Genomic DNA, 22,440 nt, shown 5'->3' with positions numbered 1-22,440 from the left:
AAAATTGTGAGCCTGATGATGTTTTTGTTCAGCAAACATTAGTTGATTGCTCTCATTAACCAATGCTGTGAATAAGAGAGATACATTCTATAACCCAACTAGATTATTTGCCTGAAGACAGATATTATTTTTATCAATAATAGAAATGAATTCACCAAAATTATTGGGAAGGGGTCAGGGAAGGATTCCCATAAAACTGAGTGATGTGTAAGTTGAAATTCGGAGAAATGATAATGGGAACTACTTAGATGCAAATCGAAGGAAAACAGAAGCATTATGATTAGAAGGGACATGATACAGAGGCCGAGGAACAAGGACTCAGACAAATCTGAGAACCTGGGTAAACCAGATGCCGATAGTGTGGAGTTTATGCGATAGGCAGTGTTTAACGTATAATGGGACTGGCTGTAATGAGAGTGTCACGACTATACAAGGAAGCAAGACATTGGTGAGGAATATAATATGGTTTCTATTTTAGAAAATTGCTTCAGGTGAGCAGGCATTAGACCTAACTGTCCAGTTCCTGATTCAGAAAAGTCGAAAGGGCAGTAAAAGGAGAGACACAATCTTGGCAGGCGGTTGTCTAGAAAAGCAGTGAATCAAGACGAACTTAAAATGAAATGTGTGACTTATTAAGCATGCGCATCCCCCTTTGAGCCCCAGAGAATAGTATGACATTTTTAATAACCTCTGCATTACCTCCAGTGACTTGCTGACTTGGCTTAGCTCTAGTAGGAGGGAGAAGAATGTCATGAACTGATTTCTTCTCTTTATTTCTGGGCTGCTCTAGCCTGTATGCTGGAGTCATAACAGTATAAGGCAATTATAAAAATATGAAATAAAACAGAAATCAACAAAATTGAAATTCATGGCATAGCAAAATAAAAATATAAATGTCTGTACAAATTTATGTATGATAGGACAGCTCTGTTATAACAGAAAAAATCAGAAAATGAATCTACATCTATTTTTGAAAGTTGAGTTTTCCTGATATCCCTGATTTTTTTTAGAGATTTATTTATTTTTATTGGAAATGCAGATTTACAGAGAGAAGGAAAGACAGAGAAAGATCTTCCATCTGCTATTTCATCCTCTAGATGGCTGCAACAGCCAGAACTAAACTGATCTGAAGCCAGGAGCTAGGAGCTTCTTTCAGGTCTCCAATGTGGTTGCAGCGGCCCAAGGCCCTGGGCCATCCTTCATTGCTTTCCCAGGTTATAAGCAAGGAGCTGGATGGGAAGTGGAGCAGCTGGGGCACACATTAACGCGCATGTTGGATGCTGGTGCTTGTAGGAGGATTGGTCAGTTGAGCTACTTTTTTTTTAATCAATGTGATGTACATAAGGACTCAAGCAATAATATCTCCTGAATTTATAGCCTGTTGTAGACTAGATATTTACAGCTGTCTCCTCTATCAATTAATATGGCTTTTGTGTGCTTTGCAAGTAAAATGCCACACACAGTCATGGATGCTATAAAAATTCAGTTTAGCAGCACCAGCATTTTGATTTCATCCTGGTTTGATGTTATTGTTAGTAGCACATTTGTATATAAGCCATTCGCTTCACAAAATAAATTACAAATTATTTCACAGAACTATTCATAGCTCATAAAAGTGGCCTTCATTTTGATAACATTTTATTGCAGGTGATTACGTTGTCATGACCATATATTTTGAATTAAGTAGAAGAATGGGCTACTTCACGATTCAGACATACATTCCCTGTATACTGACTGTGGTTTTATCCTGGGTGTCATTTTGGATTAAAAAAGATGCTACACCAGCAAGGACAGCATTAGGTAAGTTACAAAAAAAAAAAAATCCTCTTCAAAATTGTGTGTAATTGTCACACGGGTGTATGCACAGGGATACATTTAACCAGAAACTTTGCAGATATTGATCTAATTTTAGAGCTGCTTGGGCCACACTTGAAACTGTTTTAAAATATCCAAGCTTTTTCTGACAATGGAATTCCATGTGTGCTGCTGAAATTAAAATGGAGTTAGAGATTCGGAGTCAATAACATGTATTTCTTGAATCTAAGCTTTCAAGCTGGTATTACAAAAATGTTGCTACATCCTGAAACCTGCCAACCCCAGAATAAGGCAAGGAAACAGAAATTGTCACACATCTTTTGGGATGGAAGACCCAAAAGATTATTGGCAGTTTGGAGGCCCCAGCATTGTGGAAGAGGGATTTAAGTCACAACTTGTTAAACCGGCATCCGGTGTTGGAGTGCTGGTTCAAGTCCCAGTTGCTCTGTTTCTGATCTAGATTCTTGCTAACGCACCTGGGAAAGCAATATATGCTGGACCAAATAAGTGGGCTCTTCCTCCTATGTGGAAAACTTCCATGGAATCCCGGACTCTGACTCCTAGCTTTCTGATATGGCCATTTGGAGAGTGAACCAATAGATGAAAGATCTCTTCCTCTGTGTGTCTGTTCCCAGTCCTTTATCACTCTGCCTTTCAAATAAATAAAGCTTAAAAAATACTAATGAGATTGTGTCTCAGTGGAAAAAAAATTCTGATTTGTTGTGACCTTGGCAGCAAACAGGAATCATTATGTGTTTAAATTTTAATTATACATATTTGTAGGTTAGAGTGTGATAATGCAATATATGTACATAAGCACAGCATGTGCCGGTAACATCAGAGCAGTTATTTACAACTTACTAAATGTTCCATAAACTTTTTGATGAACAAATAATAATTGTAGCTGTTTATGGGGTACGCTGTGATATTTCAGTAAATGAATATAATGTATACAGATCCAATTATCTTTGCTTTGTATTTGGAGTTTCCTCTCTTGCAGAAATTAATAAAATATATAGCAACAACCTGTGATCTATAGCCATGCTGCACTGCTGTTGCACTCTGTAACTTTTTTTACTCTGTGTCCTGGTACCCAGCATCTTAACTCGCTCTGTCTCTTCCATCACCTTCCACACTGAAATAAGATGAACTGAATGTTCAAGCCTTTCAGTTGGAATATGTACTCTAAAGCTGTCTTCCAACATTTTCCTCTGGCCCCCAATGCCATTTTGATAAAACACAATATGTCAGTAATTTTAAAATTGTGCAACATATTTTCAAAGCTGTTTTTCTTATGGTTAGAATTTGTCTTGTGTTTCTTATGTTCAAATTTTTTTTATTGATGAAGATTAGTACATGAGTACCTCAAAAGTTTATGAAAAATGAAATAACATGATAGGTTTGGTTTGTGTACATGTTTTTTAAATCCAGAATATTTTTTTCAAAATTACAATTTCCATGAACTTTTTGGAAACTTCTTGTACAGGCAAGTAATGTATAACAAGAAATGAAGGAAAATCAATAAATATCAACAAATATTACAGACACAACTACACAAAAATAGAAACTCGGGATTCTGAATTTTTTTTCTTTGGCTTTTAAGTCCCACTAGATATTTATTACAAAATCTTTTTTTCTGTAAAACTGTAGCTGACATCAGTGTAGACTTCTCTAATTTACATAGCAGTAACTAGATCTAGAACTAGAACTATCACAAATTGACAACCTACAACGAGGAGAGAGCTTGGCATTGTATTTTACACTTATTAAAGAACCAAGCCCCAAGAAGGTGACAGAAACCTCATGGTCAACACTGAGACGTCCCAGAGCAAGGCTAAGGGACTGAACCTTGACATCAATATCTTTGACACCTGCCCAAATGGTCCTGCTGGACTCATTCTCTGACTAGATACGGAAAAACTGTCTTAAACACTTGGAGTCCAAGACTAGACAGGGGTTTTGGTTCTACAACAGAGGTGGGAAGAAAGGTTCATCAATAATTCTTAACTACTCTGACCAGCAGGGTGCTGCCGTCTTAACCTCCAGTGTCCTAAGATCACAGGATCTCTGACACAAACCTGCCATATCCAACGGTTCTACAGATTTCTGGTCTTCTGGGGTGTTCATCCAGGAAGAATCAGCAGAAATTGTTGTTATGGGATCATTTCTCTCCATTTCCTTTCTCATGTTCCATTCTTTTTGCTCCTTTGTCTTCTCCCTTTAAAATAGCCATCATCTGTGTGTCTCTTTTCTGAACGTTTTTCACCGTTAGGGATTATATCAATGTTGATCCGTGCAAGTAAAAAGTCAAACCAATGCTGAGCATCATAAAATAATTTGCTCATTCAATGCCGAACATCCATTGAAATGCCTGGGATGTTTTAGACATTCTGTTGACAGGCAGAGATGAACAAGATACAATTTTGCTCTCGAAAAAAATCACACAATCTATTCATGGAGAGAAACACATAAAGACATGTGCAATTCACACTGACAATGCCAAAAAACTGACTCACAATAGGAAGGACAGAATTAGTGTGTTTGCTCATATCACCCAATCTGCTTAAAGTATTGTAAGGGGAGGGAGTTCAGAAAGTATTAGAACAGTGTTTTTGAAGAATGTGTGAATTTACACATTTAATAAGGCAGAAAACATAAGAAACAAAGGATTTGTTTAAAGATGAAAGATGTGTTACAACTTGGAATTGTATCCTCATTTTTTGAAAAAAAAATGACAAAATGTCAACTTGTAACAATTATAGTTACACATCTGTAAATGACAGGAACATATTCTGAGAAATTATTTGATTGGCAATTTTGTGTGCAAAGGACCATGATATACATGGTCCATTAGTGGCTGAAATATCAATATGTTACATGAGATGGGACTGAATAAATTAAAAGATGTCAACTTGATTTAGATATTTTAATAGTATTGTGAAGACTCACATAAGGAATTTTATCAGAATGTTGCTGACAAAATCATATAGACATTGAAAATGGCATTACACTAAGTATGCAATTGCAAGAAGGATTCACATCAAAGTGAAACAGCCTTGCTGGAGTGGAGAACTCTGCATTGTCTGTCCTTGTTTTGTTCCATGGTACCTCCTCTTACAACCTGATGGCTGTCCCCTGTGCAGGTATCACCACCGTGCTAACAATGACTACCCTTAGCACCATAGCAAGGAATTCCCTCCCAAGGGTCTCCTATGTGACCGCCATGGACCTCTTTGTGACTGTGTGCTTCTTATTCGTCTTTGCTGCCCTGATGGAGTATGCCACCCTCAACTACTATTCAAGCTGTAGGAAACCAAGTGCAGCGATAAAGAAAACATCGGTGAGTGGCAGTAACAAAGATTTCCTGGGAAGGAGTGGGAGGATGGTTTGGGGTAAATGCAAACTCAGATGTGATTATACTCCTTTGGAATACATGAAACACAATAAAAATAATGACCAACAAGACCTGAAAAAATTGGACAGGGATGGATTTGTCATTGTGACTCAGTAGGTTCAGCCAGCACTCTGGATGACGGCATCTAGTGTTGCCAACCTTTTCAAGGTCCACCTTCCCCTGTTTTCATTCCAGTTCCCAGTTAACATGCCTGGGAAGAAAATGGAAGATGATCCAAGTTATCGGGAGCCTGCCACCCATGTTGGAGACATGGATAGATATCTGGTCCCCTGAATTTGGTTTGATTCAACTCTGGCCATTACAGCTATTTGGGGAGCGAACCAGTGGATTGAAGATTCTCTCTCTCTCTCTCTCTCTCTCTCTCTCTCTCTCTCTCTCTCTCTCTCTCTCTCTCTGTAGTTCCAGCTGTTTCTAGCTTTATAATTGTCTTTCAAATAAACAAACCTTAAAGAAAAAATAAAGAACAACAGGAGATTCTGCAGCTATGATTGAAATCTCTCCAGCATCATTATCAGTGACAGAGACTGGTAGTCAGACCTTCAGTACTCCCCTAAATATGGATTTCTACAGGACTTTTCTAAAGATCTGCTGTCTTTCCTTGCAGTTACTGCATCCAGATTCCTCACGATGGATTCATGAGCGAATAAGCCTACAAGCTCCTTCTGTATGTATAGCATTACAGGTGCCAAAATTTTGGAGAATGTTTACTGAGCTAAGCTGTGTCTTTTTAAAAAAAAAAAAGTTCATTTATTTTTATTACAAAGTCAGATATACAGAGAGGAGAGCCAGAGAGGAAGATCTTCCGTCCGATGTTTCACTCCTCAAGTGACACCACAGCTGGTGCTGTGCCGATCCAAAGCCAGGAGCCAGGAGCTTCCTCCAGGTCTCCCACACAGGTGCAGGATCCCTATGCATTGGGCTATCCTTGACTGCTTTCCCAGGCCATAAGCAAGGAGCTGGATGGGAAGTGGAGCTGCCAGGATTAGAACCGGCACCCATATGGGATCCCGGCACATGCAAGGCTAGGACTTTAGCCGCTAGGCCACGCCGCTGGGCCCTAAGCTGTGTCTTAAAAAATAATTTCTTTTTACTTATGCATGCATTGTTCAGATGCCACTTAGGATATTCATATCCCATAGTAGAGCACAGAGATTCGATTCCAGGCTTTCAGTTCCTGGTTCCAGGTTCCTGCTAACTCACACTCTAGGTGACAATGGTAATAATCCAGGTGGTTGGCTTCCTGCCATCCATGTGGGAGATCTGGATTCTCTTCCCGGCTCCTGACTTCATCCTTCCTTAGTCCCAACCACACTGGCTACATGCGGAGTGAATCAGTGAATGGGAGCTCTCTCTCTTTCTTGGCACAAATCCAAATGTTTTCTTAAATAAATGAATAGATAAATAATATCTCTACTGTGACTTAAAAATTCAACCTGGAACATTGGCCACATACAAGAGGAAATCATAATCCTTATACCCAGAGATTAGTATCATGACAAAATTTCTGACTTTTTCCTGGACATTCAATTAGTATCTATCTATTCATACATTTGACAAAAACTAGGTTATGATCCATGCATTTCTTATATAACTCCTTGACACTTAAAAGTACAGTTTACACTACTGTTTAGTAATACCATTTTCTGAGATCTTTGTAACACACATTTTGGATTCAAACATGGACAATTATGACTGGGTACTAAGCCAAGTATGCATATCCATTTTCATGTATAATGTTATATCTACTAATTTGTACTCACCTGTGGCTAGTTACTGGATACCCAGAAGCAAAATGAAGGGGAAAAAGGGTTGCAGCCTTTCTCCAGTGGCATTCCAGGAGCTCTCTCAACAGTTTCAGACTCCTACATCTCAGAACTCCCCCTGCTGTCAGCTTCATAGCCAAGGAGAAAAATGGCCTCCTTCAGCTTTTACTCGTTTTGTTGTAGGGTGCGAGCGAGATCACACCAGACATGTCTAAGGTTTATTAAGGAGTCTTTATTCACTAAGCTTGGTGATAATAGAGCATAATAGCAAATCACAAATCCATACGGCAGTCCAACCAATCATAATCCAATGAATTATAATTCCCAAACGAACAAATGGGCATTATCCATTATCCTTAAGTCCATCCATTAAGCTGAAAACCTATGTCCCAGCTTCCCCAACAATATAAGTTATCCTAAGAGAAATGCAACGAATAACCGGGACACACTCACAAAGAACCTGGACACACTTACAAAGCTGCAGACATTCACCTTTCCCTGGCTTCTCTGCCCACATTCTACTACTGCTAGGCCTCACCCCTCTTGGAACTCCTGATAGTACACAAAGCAGAAACAACATTATTATAACTATTGCCTCATCTAAGCAGAAAAAAGGGACCATGCTCAGAGGATTACCTGTCCTGGGTCAGCCAAGAGTTGAGGTGCCAGAGTAATGGAAGCACCTAGCCAGAAAGAGAGCGAGAGCCCCCACTTCATGGGCCTTTTAAAGGGGCTTGTGAGGGGGGTGGTTGCACAACACTGCAATACTGTCCCCTCTCAGTTGATGGGTGAGTCACAGGTGGGCAAGAGTGAAAACCTAAGTGTTGTGGGCTAAGGAGTTGATTAGTGCTCTTTGGGATGGGCAGGAACAGGAACTGGGTTTGTAGCTAAAAATGCCTAGACTAATTGAACTTGTCTGCATCCAATATCCTGGCTAAATTAGGACGTGGGGGAAGTGGTTGAGGATGGAATTATCATTCTATTGCTGTTAGGACCCACCTTCAGGACAGAGGTTGGGGGACACAGCCAAATTTCATTTGCCCACTGTCAATGGGTGCTGGCTATCACTGGCTGCACCCCATAATTTAGTATCTCTTTGATTTCTGAGAAAATTTAGTACTTTTGTTTTTGTTTACAATCCTAGTTTTATAAGCTGCGTATGAATGTCTTTTAAAGTGTATTAGAATTTTAAAATATATCCTAGGTAGTTTACTGATGACAATCTTTATCTTCTTGTGTGTGTGTGTGTGTGTGTGTGTGTGTGTGTGTGTGTGTATTTCAACCTATTTTCATAAGAGACATAATAGTTTTCTCTACTTGCACGTCATGGTAGTTCTAACAGGTTAGTTGATAAGCCACTTCTATAGCAGTAGAAAGCCACACTGAAAATACAGATTTCACCAACCCAGGCTTCTAGAAGGATCTGACTGGTTCTTGGCAAACTCAAGTCAGGAGTAGCAGGGATAAACCCCAAGAACACCTTGTCACACATAGCAGGGGCTAGAGCTGAGGCAGACACGGACATCTTTGTATACAAATGATACTGTCAACACAGGAGGCAAAATCCTTCCACTCAGAGAAAAAAGAAATCCCCATGAAAGTAGTGGAATTTTTCTAAATGAGTAGTGTAATGATGTCAAAGGAAATAGGAAGAAAAACAGTTCACAAACTGAAATGGTGCCAAGCAGGTGCGAGACACCATTAGAGAGCAGCGAGAATTCACACGACAGCTGGTAAAACAGGAAGTTTATCAACTACTATAGGGGATTGCCAGCATTTCTACTCTCTCCCAGTGCTTGTCCAGGGACCACCATGACCAACCAGAAAAAGCAGAAATGAGCTATACAGGGGTCAGGCTCATGAAAGGTCACGTGTGTGTTTGAGGGAAGATGACTCACTTTGTGCCTCTGGCTCCCTGCCCAGGAAACCTGGTGCTTGAGAGAGGACGAGTCCATCAGGGTCTCACTGGGGCTAAAGTCCACTTTGGTGAATTATTAATTAAAATTTCTGCTTTGATTATTGATGACATTTTCATGAGAAACAAGAGGGGGTATATATAAATATCTACATATGCCATGTAAATTATAGCATAAAGAATTCTGGTATAATTGACAGATTACATTGTATATTTTATATTATAATGGTATTGTGAAGTGCATATAAATTGTGGAATGGTTAAATCTGGCATGACCTCACATGGTTAGCATTTCTATGGCAATTACATAGAGCATTCACTCTATCTGCATTTTCCAAGAATATAATACCTGACTATCATGATTAACTACAGCTACTTTGCTGTATAATAAATTTTATTTTGATCTTGTAAAATGGAATTTGTTTCATTTCCAGTGAGCTATCAAAACATGTAAAAAGAGCTCTCATAAATATTATAATGAGTCACTGTGTTTCAGTTACCTTGGTTGTTTTTTGGTTCCATAAAGAAGGGATTGGGGAGTGATTTCTCTTGTCCCCAGAAATCTTGTTGCTTGTTTGCCTGTGGCCTGTGGAGGTCCCCCACCACCACCCCTTATCTCTCTGGTGAGCGGTCTCCATACCTGCTGAGCTTTCTGTGGCCATTCTGAATTAGCCTCTCCCTTTGGGTTTGTCATGACTTGTCATGTCTGGCTCTGTTCTGCATGCCTTGAAATCAAGCAGTCCAATCCACACGGTAAGGAATAAGCATTCACAAATGTGAGGAAACGAGTGGGTGAACATCTGTCTAAACATTATCAAAGTATACGTGTGGGAAAACCTTTAATGCAAATGTTACTTACTAAAGGCAGATTTTTCCAACTTGAGTCTATCAGGAAGATGCACATTTCTCAAATGCAGGGGAGTTAGACTTAGGGATCTGCTGTAATTCAGCAAATGTCTGTGGTACTTAATGGATTAAATACCTGCAAATTTAAGAAACATTAGCCTAAATGATATGTGTCCAAACTAGAGTTGCAGCAACAGCAAGAGTTTCAGTCCTGGTTATCCAGTAGACTAGTGGAGGAAAGTAGACAGGTGCACAGTGATGTGTTAACCTGTGGCAGAGATGACTGAACACAGACGTGTGGGAAGTGATGGATGTTCAGTGATCGCTCGGTCCAGGGCTCAGTGCTTCAGGTCTGCCCTCCCACAGTGACAGGTGCTTCCACTTAGAAGGATACACCAACATGTGAAAGAAAGGGCTCAAAGGGTTCCACACTGCAACCTTTTCTCCCCGGGTTGTGACTCCACTACCCCCACTGAAGATCTAAAAGTGGAATGCAAAGGAGTATGCCATATCCGCTTGTAATAATAGTTTTTGATAAAAACATGAGACTTTCATGAGAGTTTCTGAATGACCTCTTTACAAGCCCTGGGCTACTCATGGCAAAGGGGCCAGTCACCCAGCTGGAAATAGGCTTCTCCACCCTCCTCCCCATTTGACATCACATCCCAGGGCTTCCACTGCCATGACTTTGCTATTAAACCTCACAAGATACTCATAAAAGCAAATAGGAAAGCATATTCTTTGTGCCTTTTGTCTGTTCAGTCAAACATAGAATCGTATCCCCTTCAAAGAATTCACTGCAGTACACAATTCACAGCTCTTTATACAATCTTGGCCACTGTCATTGGCGCAAACAGGGTTCTCTGACACTGCTTTTCAAGGTTAGAACTCGTCCCTCTCATTCATTCTCCTCTCTCTTTCCCACATTGACTTCTATGTTAAGAGGTGAGTTTGGAAAGTAGGAACCATGGAGCTCCTACCCAGCTTTGTTTGAGGTGGCAAGCAGTGTGCAGCTGATCAATTTTACAAATTTCACGGAAAGAGAAGATGCTTCCAACATTCTCCAACTTCGCTTTTCACTATTTACACATACTTCCATAAGGAATCAACAGAGATCTATCAACTGATGTCTGCACACAGACAATGTGGAATACTAACTACTCAGTCATACAAATAATGAAGTCCTGTCTTTGCCAACAAAATGAATGTGAACAGAAACCAGGATAGTTAGTGAAATAAGCCAGTCTGAAAAAAACAAATATTGTATGTTCTCTCTGCTAGGTGACCACTAATATAGAATACAAAAGTAACTATGAATGCAGCAGACATCTTGTGCCATAATTGTTGCTTATAAACCTTGTTCTTATTCTTTGGAATTGTACTCTTACTACTTTCTACTTGTTGAATATTTTTGGTTAGTGGTGAATTAAGCCTATGATTATGCAATATACTGAAATTATGTCTTTGCAAAAATCAGAGAAAAAATTAAAAAGGAGGGGGGTTGAAGGAGAGGAAAGTGGAAGGAATATGATTATCTTCTAAGAGCTGTACCTATGAAATTCATAAAATCTGGTTTCTTTAAAAATATAAAATATGTACATATTTACTGCACATCAACAAAAAGAAAATAGAAAAGGGACTTGAAATAGTTGATTTATGTTTCAAAATATGCTCTACCAACCTCAACAGTAATCTGGAAACACAGAAGTTTGGAAACTGCATTTCCTTGCCTTAGGCTTGCTTTGATCTGAAAGGGTTGATGGGGAGTTTGAGGGGTGGGTATGTCCATGCTTCTTATCTAATAGTCAGGTGTAATTTGTTCTTTTTGTCTGATACACTTCAGGCTATCTCTATTGCATTTCCTGATGGATGCTGTGTTTTTCTCATTGCCTACAGAATTACTCTCTCCTCGACATGAGGCCACCACCACCACCTACAATGATCACTTTAAACAATTCTGTGTACTGGCAAGAATTTGAAGATACCTGTGTCTATGAGTGTTTGGATGGAAAAGACTGTCAGAGCTTTTTCTGCTGCTATGAAGAATGTAAATCAGGCTCCTGGAGAAAAGGACGTATTCACATAGACATCTTGGAGCTGGACTCGTACTCCCGGGTCTTTTTCCCCACGTCCTTCCTACTGTTTAACCTGGTCTACTGGGTTGGGTACCTGTATCTCTAAGTGCTGCCCTCAGTGATGAGTGGAAAGCACTTGGTTCACATTCTTCTCCTTCGATCACCCCCTGATCAGTAGTGAACAACCAGAAGTACCAAGGAAGGGCACTGCTCAGTTGATCTGAAGTCATACATTACCTTCCCACGGCACAGGATGTGTCTAGCAAATACTTCTATTATGTATTTTACACCCCTCCACACACACACACATTAGTTCAATTTTAAAGTGATATTCTTGTTCACTCCTTATTGATCTGTAGCTTGGTGATGTTTATGAACAATTTTGCATATTGGAAGCAGCTGTGGATTAACTGGCCATGGCAAGAAATGTGTAACCCACGCAAGCATATATAACACTTTCTCGGGCCCCTACTTCTGTTGTCCTGTTCCTTTGCAACCTCTAGCATCGGCTTTCATGTGCATTGGGACATTGCCAAGTGCAAACACACTGAGTCACCCTGGGTCCCATCTTCATGGGCATTCTGAGTTCAAATGTGCCCTGTTTTGTTCCCAGTTTCCTCTCACTATGGCCTCTTTTACTCTGACATCATTGTTGCCATACATCACCCCTAAACCTACTAACCTCACCCTAGGCCTGGGATATGTGTGCATGTAGTATCTGGAAGTTCCTGTTTGAGGAAAAATACAATTTGTTTTTAGTTTTTATGCCATTTACATCATATATGTTGATTATCTCTGAGCATTAGGTTAAAGCGTTAGCCAAAAATACTGAAAATCAACAGCATTGAAACGTGAATTCTTGGACTAGTTCAGTTTGAGTTCAGTGTTTTACCTGAAGAGTTGTTTTATTATACTAAGCTCAATCCCAGAATATGTGTCCAGCTAATGTTACTATGGATTCAGTGTCTTCAGTTTGTAAAGAAAGGTATGAGGCATACACAAACTTTTGACTTTAAAAACCTATTGTAGAAGGTGAAAGAAATGTAGGTAGAAGGTTAAAAATTTTATTACTTTTCAAGTCAAACCAACTTTAGATGCAAAAACTGGGTAGTGGTTATTGCCAATTCTATATTTTGATGAACAAAAATTATTTTATACTTTTAAATATGGATACCATAGCAAAATTCCAAAGAAATGAACCCCCAAATCAAAGCTCTTTTGATATTTTTATAACACAATACCTATTTGCTTCTTGATACAGCTCTTTGTTATAACTGGATGTCAGAATGAACTTCATACAACTCTTTCAAAACTTCCCAACAAGAATCAGGGAGGTAGGAGGGTCCCACTGTTTATTTAATAATGCTTGGTATCAAAATCTCTGTGCTTCTCTCCTTTCTTATCCAGAAAACAGAATTAATCATCTTGGGAAATCATGAACTTTTGCAGTATCTTTTGCATCATTATCACTCAAAAATGAAAAGATTATGAAGAGAAATTATATAAGAATAGTGAATTCACCAAATTGCTGGATGTTTATTTAATACAGGAGAGACTGGAAGTGCAAGAGGTCAGAAACTTGGTACTGGATATAGCCATTTATTCTTATCAACTTTCTTGGCTATCAAGTCAATGTAAAACTACCGATTCATTGTCATCTGGTTTTCAAAAACTCAAGTCTGTATAGTATGAAACTTTCATACTCATTTTCTTCCTATCAAATCAAAATTTTGATTTGATAATGGACTACAAACGTCACAAGCTAACTGATTTCTGCTTAGCAAATTCAGTCTTTAAAATGAAATAGTAAACAGGTTGAAAACATTGTTGCAAATTAAATTTCTCCTATAGTGGAGAATTCCACTTGCCTGTTTCTGTCCCTTATGTTAAACAACCTTGTTTGCCTTTAACAGTTCTGGAGGAAAGGACTCCCCCATTACACCACCACACTGTGCATAGAGGACAGCCTTCTTCCAAAACAAAATTCCACCTGATGGATTTATAGCTTCCAACACTAGGAAAAGTTTCAACCCGTTAAACTTTAAAACAAGTTCTCAAGAGAACTGAATTTTCTAGTAAAATTCCTCTTGGGAGGAAAATAATCCAAGACCTTTTTTTGTAACACAAATTTGGCCCAATCTTACCTTAAAACAATTTTACTGAGCCTTCTTATTTCAAAATTACTCAATATTTGGATTTCCTACCAACTCTTGTGACATTATACACACAGGAGATATATACGAATTGCCTCTTCTCTGAATCCAGCCATTCTCTTTTTCCAAACCTCAACAATGCTTCTGATCAAAACACAGTAATTCTTGATTCCTTTCCCATGGAGAACTTTCATCTCAAGGCAGTTCAGTAGCTATTCACTAATAGTAGGTAAAACAGATTCTTGGATATACAGTTATCTACCCCCTACATGATTCATCCAAAAAGAATTAAAACATCCCTCCAAATCACTCCAATGCCTGAGTAATTCAGTTTTCTATGTCAACTTAAGTCCTAAGATGAACCTCCTCAGTCCACAATATGACAGAACTGAATGCACCCCACTCAGGAGCTTTCAAAACATGGATGTGTTTACTTTTTGAAAGTTGGAGGCACAGGGAGAGTGTAAAGGAACTGCCTCCCTCTTCAGTGGAACTCTCCTTTGCTTGGAGACTGGTTCTGAGGGCTATGTGGGACACACTGGCTCAAGGATATTCCTATGGCTCTGCCCTAGCTTGCTTTGCCTGTAGAGTTGGAAGCCTTTTAAGAGGACTCTTTCCAAGCGATTTGTGTCCCAAAGGTGCTACTGTGTTCGTCACTTTCAGAAATCTTCCAAAGCGAGGAGGTGACAGTTCTATATTTTGACAAGGATTCCAAATTTCTGACCACTGTGGATCATATTTAAAACTGTGACTGTCTCTCTTTTAAGCTGCCTCTTGAGGGAGGGAAAGAGAGAAGGAAAGGCATTTCACATAAATGGAATTAGAGCAAAATTCAGAGCTTCAGAAGCTTGAACTCTAAAGGACCCAGCAACACTGACCAGAACAGAGAACCCAAAAACTGGATAGAGAAGGACAATAACCTTCTCTGGACTTGGCTAGTACTTCTCCCAGTCTACCCAAAATATGCCTTAAAACAAAACAAAAAGCACCCATCATATAGATCTTGTAAAACTTTCCATCTCCTCGAATCAACTGTATTTCAAGCCAGGTTTTATTCTCTTTGTGCATGCATTAAAATATAATTCCATTTCTGTATATGCCAAAAAAGTCAGTTAACCATAAAGATTTTTTGTATTCCTCAATGGAGAAGTCTTGTCTTTAAAAGCAAACTGCTTTCATTCAACATTTAGGGAACTGGGACCAATCTAAAAGTTAGTTTCATAGTCCTGACTGGGGATACGGATGTCAGTAGGGAACCTTACAGCAAAATTTTTTACATGGTCATGGCTTGCTGCATTCAAACTAAGGTTTTAGGCATGTTGTTTATAGTTCTCAGATTTTCACACACTAGGGGCAATGGAGGAAAAGACCAGCACCCCCATATAGCATTGACCAGAGCTTGCCAAAACTAAAGAGCGATGGGCCACACACTCTAAAGGGCTAGAACACAAAACGAACAAAACCTCTTTTTCCTTCACCATGTTTTTTTTTTCCATAGCTGCTGAAGTGGAAACTTAGCGTGATTTCTTCTGAGACTTAAAAAGTTACAACTGGTCTCCAACCATAGCTCTATAATAGTTCGATGCTCTGAAGCCTCAAAATGTTTTGAATTTGCTCTATGATCTTGTAACCATTTTTGATTGCTTTTGGGGAGTTTATACACTATATACTTATGAGATTTCATCTTAAATTTCTGCAAAAATCAGTAAGTAACTTGGGATAAACGTAATATCACTTAAATAAAATACACCAAAATCTGAAACTCCATCTGTATTGATCAGTGTCCATTTTGAGCTTCTGAACAGTGTCATCTTAAAAGTATGCAGAAAGGTATTTAGAAATGAGAGGGAAAGAACCAGATGGTGGATATGTTATAAATGTTAGGTTCACGGTTGATTTCCCTGCTTGAAACTGTCCCAAGTTTAGTAAACATGTAACAGGTGTGTCTTTTTTGTTTTCAGATTGGCCCATAGGAAACATTTAGGCTCACCCAGTTTAGAGCATCTACATATTACTGTTCATACAGTCACATCCAAAGAATCAGAATAGTAATATAGTAACGATGCTAATAATACCATTTTAGGAGAAATGACAGGCCCTGCCTCTGAGTCCTTGTTGACATACTTTTTTACTATGAAAATGTAGCTTCATAATTGTGAGACGAAAGCATCTATGTCTTGGAGTGATCAGATAGCAACTCATTCTATTTTAATCCTGGAAGAATGGAAATGTACCTTGTTTTTTTTCTTTATTTCTGAGAGTTTAGATTAGAAATCATAGCGTTACCACTTCTTCTTTCGAAATTTCTTCTGATCACAAGCTAGTAACTCTAGGGAAAAAATAAACCTCGTTTTGTTTGATTAGGATTGAGTAGGATAATTTAATTGTAGGATGATTTGGTTTTTAATACTATCAGTTAAACCCTATACTCTTCCTCTTTCTCTCTCTGTCTCTGTCTCTCTCATTTATTTCTTTTTACTGGAAAGGCAGATATACAGAGAAAAGGAAAGAGAGAGAGAGAAAGATCTCCGGTGCACTGGTTCAGTCCCCAAGTAAACGCAATGACTGGAGCTGAGTTGATGTGAAGGCAGGAGTCAAGAACTTTTTTTAGGTCTCCTATGCAGGTGCAGGGTTCCAAGTCTTTGAAGCTTCCTTTATTGCTTTCCAAGGCCACAGGCAGAGAGCTGGATGGGAAGTGGAGCAGCCCCGGGACATGGACCAGTGCCCATATGGGATCCTGGCACATGCAAGGCGAGGATTTAGCCACTGAACCATTATGCCCAGTCAAATCCCTTACATCTCTTACTCTGCTTTTATGAAAGCCTAATTTTAGAAATGTTTGAATAAATCTATGCCAAAATGTCAGTTTAACAATCAGTTACTAAAAAATGTTTTCCTGTTCTAGTTAACCTTGTAGGCTTTTGAGATTATGTTACACATGAACTTGAGCTAGACAACAATTAGGCAGACAAAACTCATTTTCATACACACAGCACACCCAGACTAAGCACTGTGTGACTGTGGAGTTCAGGTAATTTAGACAACTGCAAATTGCTATGTGTGAATTATTCAGATAAGCAGCAACATCCCTAATTTTTCAAATCTGTGAATACAACACAAGGTTTTCCAGCCCAGTGAAGAGATCACACAGCATGAGGAAGATGTTTCCTACAGGGAAGGAAGACCCTTTGTATCTCTGTAGAACACAGTTTTATCCAAGCAGGCTAAAAAGCAGAGTGGCTGTCACTAACGAGATCCTCAGTGAGTGCATAGCTGCTGTATTTTTCTTCCTTGATATGCAATGTTTTGCCTTTGTTCCCCCAACAAAGTACAGTCTTCCCTCCAGATTGGTGGATTCTGCATCTGTTCAGTCATCCTAACACACAGCAAAAATACTCCGTACAAATTTCATCTCTACCAAATTCTTGCAGAATGATTGCCTTGGTAATATTCTGTAACGATACAACAGTGCTTCATAAAGTTCCAGGATAACAAAATTAAAAGAAAATGTGCATTATTCGAGAGGTAAGTTTAAAGAAAGGAGTGACAGAGAGAGAAGGTCTTCCATCCACTGACTCACTCCCCAAATGGCAGCAATGGCCAGAACTAAACTCATCCAAAGCAGGGAGCCTGGAGTCTCCTTCAGGTCTCCCGAGTGGGTGCAGGGTCCCAAGGAGTTGGGTCATCCTCCACTACTTTCCTAGGTTATAAGCAGAAAGCTGGATCATAAGTGGAGTGGCCAGGGTACAAATTGGCACCTATATGGGATGCTGGTGCCACAGGGTTGAAGATTAGCCCGTGCACTACTTCACCAGTCCCTTTCCGTGAATTTTAATTGCACTTTCATATAGCATAACAACTACTTACACTGCATTTGACTAAGTTTGGTGTTATAAAATAATCCAGAGATGACTTAAAACACATAAGATCATACGTATAGGCTTTAAGCAAACAAGCCATTTTATAAAAGAGACTTAAGCATCTGTATACATGGCGGTTCTTGGAACTGACCATCTGTGACACCTAGGGATGGCTGCAATGTTTACATGTCCTGTGACAGCCTTAGACACAGGTTTCACCTGCTTGCCTCATATATAGGGAAGTCCCGTCCCCATGAAGGACATTTATGAACATACCACATCCACCTTGGACTTTCTTCAATATGCATTTCTTAGACTAGTAAGCTGCAGCACAGTCATTTTTGCTCCCAAGGTATCTGTCTTTTCAGTGGCTACGTTGCCAGTAATCCCTTTTTAAAAAAAGCACGAGACTTCGCATTTTCTATTAGTTTGCCAGTACATAGCTGTTTGTAAAAGGAATTCCCAAGTCGCCTCCAGGAAAATAACCTTTGGGCCGTAAGCTGTGTTTTTATGGACATTTTGATAATCAGGATGAACGACAATAAATGACTAAATGAGGTGACAGCCTGCCAGTACTCCCCCCACCCCCCCACCCCCACTGCCTCATGTCAAGCTGAGCTTTTAATCAGGAAGTGTGATGCCTGCAGTAGGGCAGCCAGACTTGTCCTCAGGAGAATGGGACTGCACAGGCCGGTGAGAGTAATCTGGGATGACTGGCTGGATCATTATGACTTTCTTGACAAATTAACCTCTGTGTAACAGAAGATGACCCTGGGGCTCCCAGAACACTGCCTTGTTCTTTAATGCAAGGGGAGCTACCTATAAGTACCTTTTGCCTTTGGAGCCATAAAAAACTTCATTGAAAACAGCTTAAAGAATACTCCTACTCCACTGTCAGATTCTGTTCTCCAGGAACACGTGAGAACTTGTTGTTCACCTTTATAACAGGAGGAAACTTTTGGTCAATTCTGTCAGTGAGTGCAGCCTTCCCCAGCACATAGAGCAAGTTGGGTCACTTTGATACTGTGGTAGTGACGTCAGAGCACACCATCTCCCATCTAACCATGACATAGTCCCTGCCACTCCATCAGGTAATCAACCACAGTCATTAGGTCCTGCACATCCATGTTGGCCTTGAAAGGCACAGAGAGGCAAAAAGGAAGAAGAAAAGTTTGCATTCTCAGGTAACTTTCCATGAAACTAAAAGATAAGTAATGTGGTAAAATATCTTGCTGGTTAAATTTGCAAATGTTTAGTCAGATATGATGGCAGACTGTCAGAGGAAACACACTGTGTTACCATCACCATCATCATCAGGATTCTTTTCCATATTCCAGACTAATCCGTAGCTCCTTAATTTGATGGGAAGATTTAATGTCTTTTCTGGACAAGAGCAAAATTAGAATTTAGATTAAGGGGGAAGAAATGGAAGATTTTCATTTTTGTTTAAATAATAAACACACATAGTTCAAAATGTGATAGCCTCCAACGTTTTCAGAACTGCTCTTTTCTTGCAGTTTGTCTACCCTGCCTTAATCAGAATTTGGTATTATGTAGGAGAACGCTCCACCTGGCTGCTGTCTGTTGGCTGCTTTTTTTCTGATCGTTTTACCTCATTTGTTTTTCTTCCTCCTTTTCTTAAGGATAACATTTGAATTTGAGAAGAACTATTTCTTTCCTCCAAAATTGGGTGGCTGTTTGAAAACTGAAAATTCTGGTTTTGGCACCAGGCTTTTTAGTTTGTCTTAGAATTTCTTTCTTTCTTTCTTTTTTTTTTTTTACTTTAAATAGATATAGACATAGATAAATGTATTACTGAGATTTACGATGTTTACTAATATATAATCTGTTTAGAATAGCTGTTTTATTAAGACATTCTAAAAGACACTTTTAATTATTCCTAGTCTTCACAATGGCTAATGTTGTGCTAGTGAACAATGTTTACACGTTAATATATTTGTACAACTATGGTCGTGCAGTGCTTAACAGTGGGGGTATATTCTGAGAACTGTGTCCTTGGTGAGTTGTCATTGCAGGAACATCAAAGGATGTCTGCACCAGCGAACCCATCTGGGAATCACTTGATGATATTAGCTCACAGGACCACCCTCGGACATGTGGTCTGTTACTGACCAAAACAACGTTATGTGGCACATGACTGTATGTGTTTTCCCTAATGAACAGCTCCTGGACTGAACAAAGGGTTAATTTTCCACGAGTGCATTTTCTACAAAAGACTCTAAGAGTAAAAAATTGTCAGGGATTGGGCCTGTGTATTGTTTGAATGAATTGGTCATCTTGTGTTTACATGGCAGTGATGTGTATATTTGTGTTTGTATGTACAGTGGTAAAACTGAAACAACGTATTAGCGTGTGTATTACTTCACCCATCACCCCAAATTTAGTTGAAACAGGTAGAAAGGAGCACAGTTTCCTAGTGGTAGTATATTAGTTTCCTAAGCTTCTGGTTAAGGTTAAAAAAAAAAAAAAAAAAAAAAGAGGGAGAGGGAGAGAGGAGGCAAAAGAGAGGGACAGAGAGGGAGAGATGCAATCTTAATGTTTGCTAGAAATGTTGGGATCATATTCTTTCTTTAAAAATTACAGTCAAGCTTAAATATCTGATCTGAAGCCAGGCCAGACTCGAAACAAGCGCGCCTCCTTTTGAGAACACTTCAGCAGCGCTACTTAGAGTCTGGTGCACACCTGACTAGTCCCTTGGTCATTCGTGCATCATGGCCAAGTTGGTCTGGCAACCTAAGCCTAGTTTTCAGATGTGAATGATAGGTGTCATGGCTCTTGTTTGGGAAGTCATGCACCCACGCATCGCATAGGAGCATCAGTTCTGGCTTCAATCATGCTGATGGTGCAATTATGCAACGCCACCAAGGCCCTCTCTTTGACAAGCTTGTCAGGGTTCCTGGGAGATGCTCTGGGCAGAAAGGAGTGGTGGAGAGGCGCAGGTCGGCTCTCCGTTTCCGCCAGCTCCTTCCTGCCTGTGGTGCAGGCGAGGGAAAGTGGAATGATTCCAGATCTTAGAACTTCTCAGAAGCAGTTCTGAGCACTGGATGTAGACACCCTTGACCCTAACGGAGGGGCCCTACGTAAGTATCTGTGCCCACTCCTCACCAGGCAAGCAAGCGGAGGCAACTAGGGTTCTTGCCCTCACCAAATGGTCTCCAACACCCCCAGTACCTCGAGAGTCCCTGGAAGGCCTGCGAGGCCCTGGCTGCGGGTGGCCAGGAAGTGTCCGGCGGTTCAACGGTGCGTTGTCCTCCTCCTCTCCATAGAGGACGTGACTCCCCGCTACTCGTGCAGCTCGTGGTGTCCTAGCGAAACGAGGGCGCACTTGTGCCCAACGTGCCTTGGCGACACGGGCGGCGCCGCGCCCTGCTTCGCGCCTCCCGTCCCCACCGTGCCCTGGGGCCGCGCCCTGTCCGGAGCCAGCTGGACCTCTTGGCTGGGCCGCCCTCTGTATTTGTATTTGGATTCCTACGTTTGTACTTCTAATACAAATAAATTGACATGTTGTCAAAAAAAATAATAAATGGAGCCGAACATGGAAATCTTTTTGGTGTCCAGGGTGGCACACCTGTGGTCAGGCTGCAGGTCTGCGCCGAGCTCTGCCTGCCTGGCAGGGTGTGACTTCAACTGTCCCCTCAAATTTTCACCTCCCAGCAAAGCCCGCCAGGGGGATGGTTCTGCAACTGGGAGGAAAGAGGAGTCATTTCTTAAGAAGGAGGGTGGGGTCATGTATCAGGGTTGCAATTGGCATTTTCTAAAGGAAGCATGCTCCTCATGCCTATTAAATAAAAACAGAAAGAGAGACACACACACCCAAATTCACCCACAGAGAGTGGGGGATTCAGCTCCAGCCAAGCAAGGAGACAGATTCCAGACTCTGAGCCTCACCTGCATCCAGAAGTGGATTCCGAGGTGTGGACAGAGCTCTGAGTCCCTGCCCCCAGAAACCATCAAGTGGTCTGGGCCCGTGAAAGTTCAAAGATGGTCCCCTCCCCTGCTGCAGCCTCTCCTCCTGGAAGTAAGGACACACTTTCCCCAAACACGAACAGCAGAAACAACCACTAGGACCATCACACAGAGCAGCGAAGGATTTATGTACTGTTCTTTGGTCTACTTGGATTGAACCCAATGTAGAAGAACAATTACCAACAAATCTACTGGTTCACCCATTGGGACTTCAGAACAAGGAGTCTTGTCCCTTCTGGTGGGGGCTGGGCTTTGTTGAATCGGGGTGAGACATTTTCTGCCACTTCTGCAGGAAAAGAGCAGATCACAAGTTTGAGGCTGATGCCTTTGGGAAAGTAAACAGTCCCACACTGCACTTCAAAAGACCAGTCTAACCTGATCCCTACCCCACTCCCCATATTTCCATGAGAGGCAAGGCCTACTAAAGTTGAAATACCAGGGAAAAGTTGGTTTGGTCTCTAGCCACTCCTCCAATTTGTTGGAATGTCCCCACTCTTAGGAACACCCAAAGGCCACAAATTATAAAAAGCCCCGCCAGCTGAAAGCCTGGGATTCTGCCTCACGGTTACTCCATCTACACAAGGGCAGATGAACACCCGCTTTGAATTTAT

The 22,440-nt window shown here is 40.5% G+C and overlaps 1 protein-coding gene across 1 annotated transcript in view; it reads left to right on the top strand.

The window, feature by feature from the left end:
• The window catches only part of LOC101517522 (gamma-aminobutyric acid type A receptor subunit gamma3), a 47,391-nt gene extending 34,493 nt beyond the window's left edge, over positions 1 to 12,898 (top strand). Inside the window, exons 2-5 of the mRNA XM_004597603.2 lie at positions 1,648 to 1,800; positions 4,959 to 5,155; positions 5,835 to 5,894; positions 11,651 to 12,898. Coding sequence (XP_004597660.2) covers positions 1,648 to 1,800; positions 4,959 to 5,155; positions 5,835 to 5,894; positions 11,651 to 11,935 — 695 coding nt within the window. The 3' untranslated portion in view covers positions 11,936 to 12,898. The remainder of the gene's footprint in view (positions 1 to 1,647; positions 1,801 to 4,958; positions 5,156 to 5,834; positions 5,895 to 11,650) is intronic.
• The last annotated feature ends 9,542 nt before the right edge of the window (positions 12,899 to 22,440 follow it).

Source organism: Ochotona princeps, chromosome 6 (genome assembly GCF_030435755.1).
Source record: "Ochotona princeps isolate mOchPri1 chromosome 6, mOchPri1.hap1, whole genome shotgun sequence".
In the NCBI taxonomy this organism is placed as follows: Eukaryota; Metazoa; Chordata; class Mammalia; order Lagomorpha; family Ochotonidae; genus Ochotona; species Ochotona princeps.
This window is presented reverse-complemented; position numbering and strand designations above follow the sequence as displayed.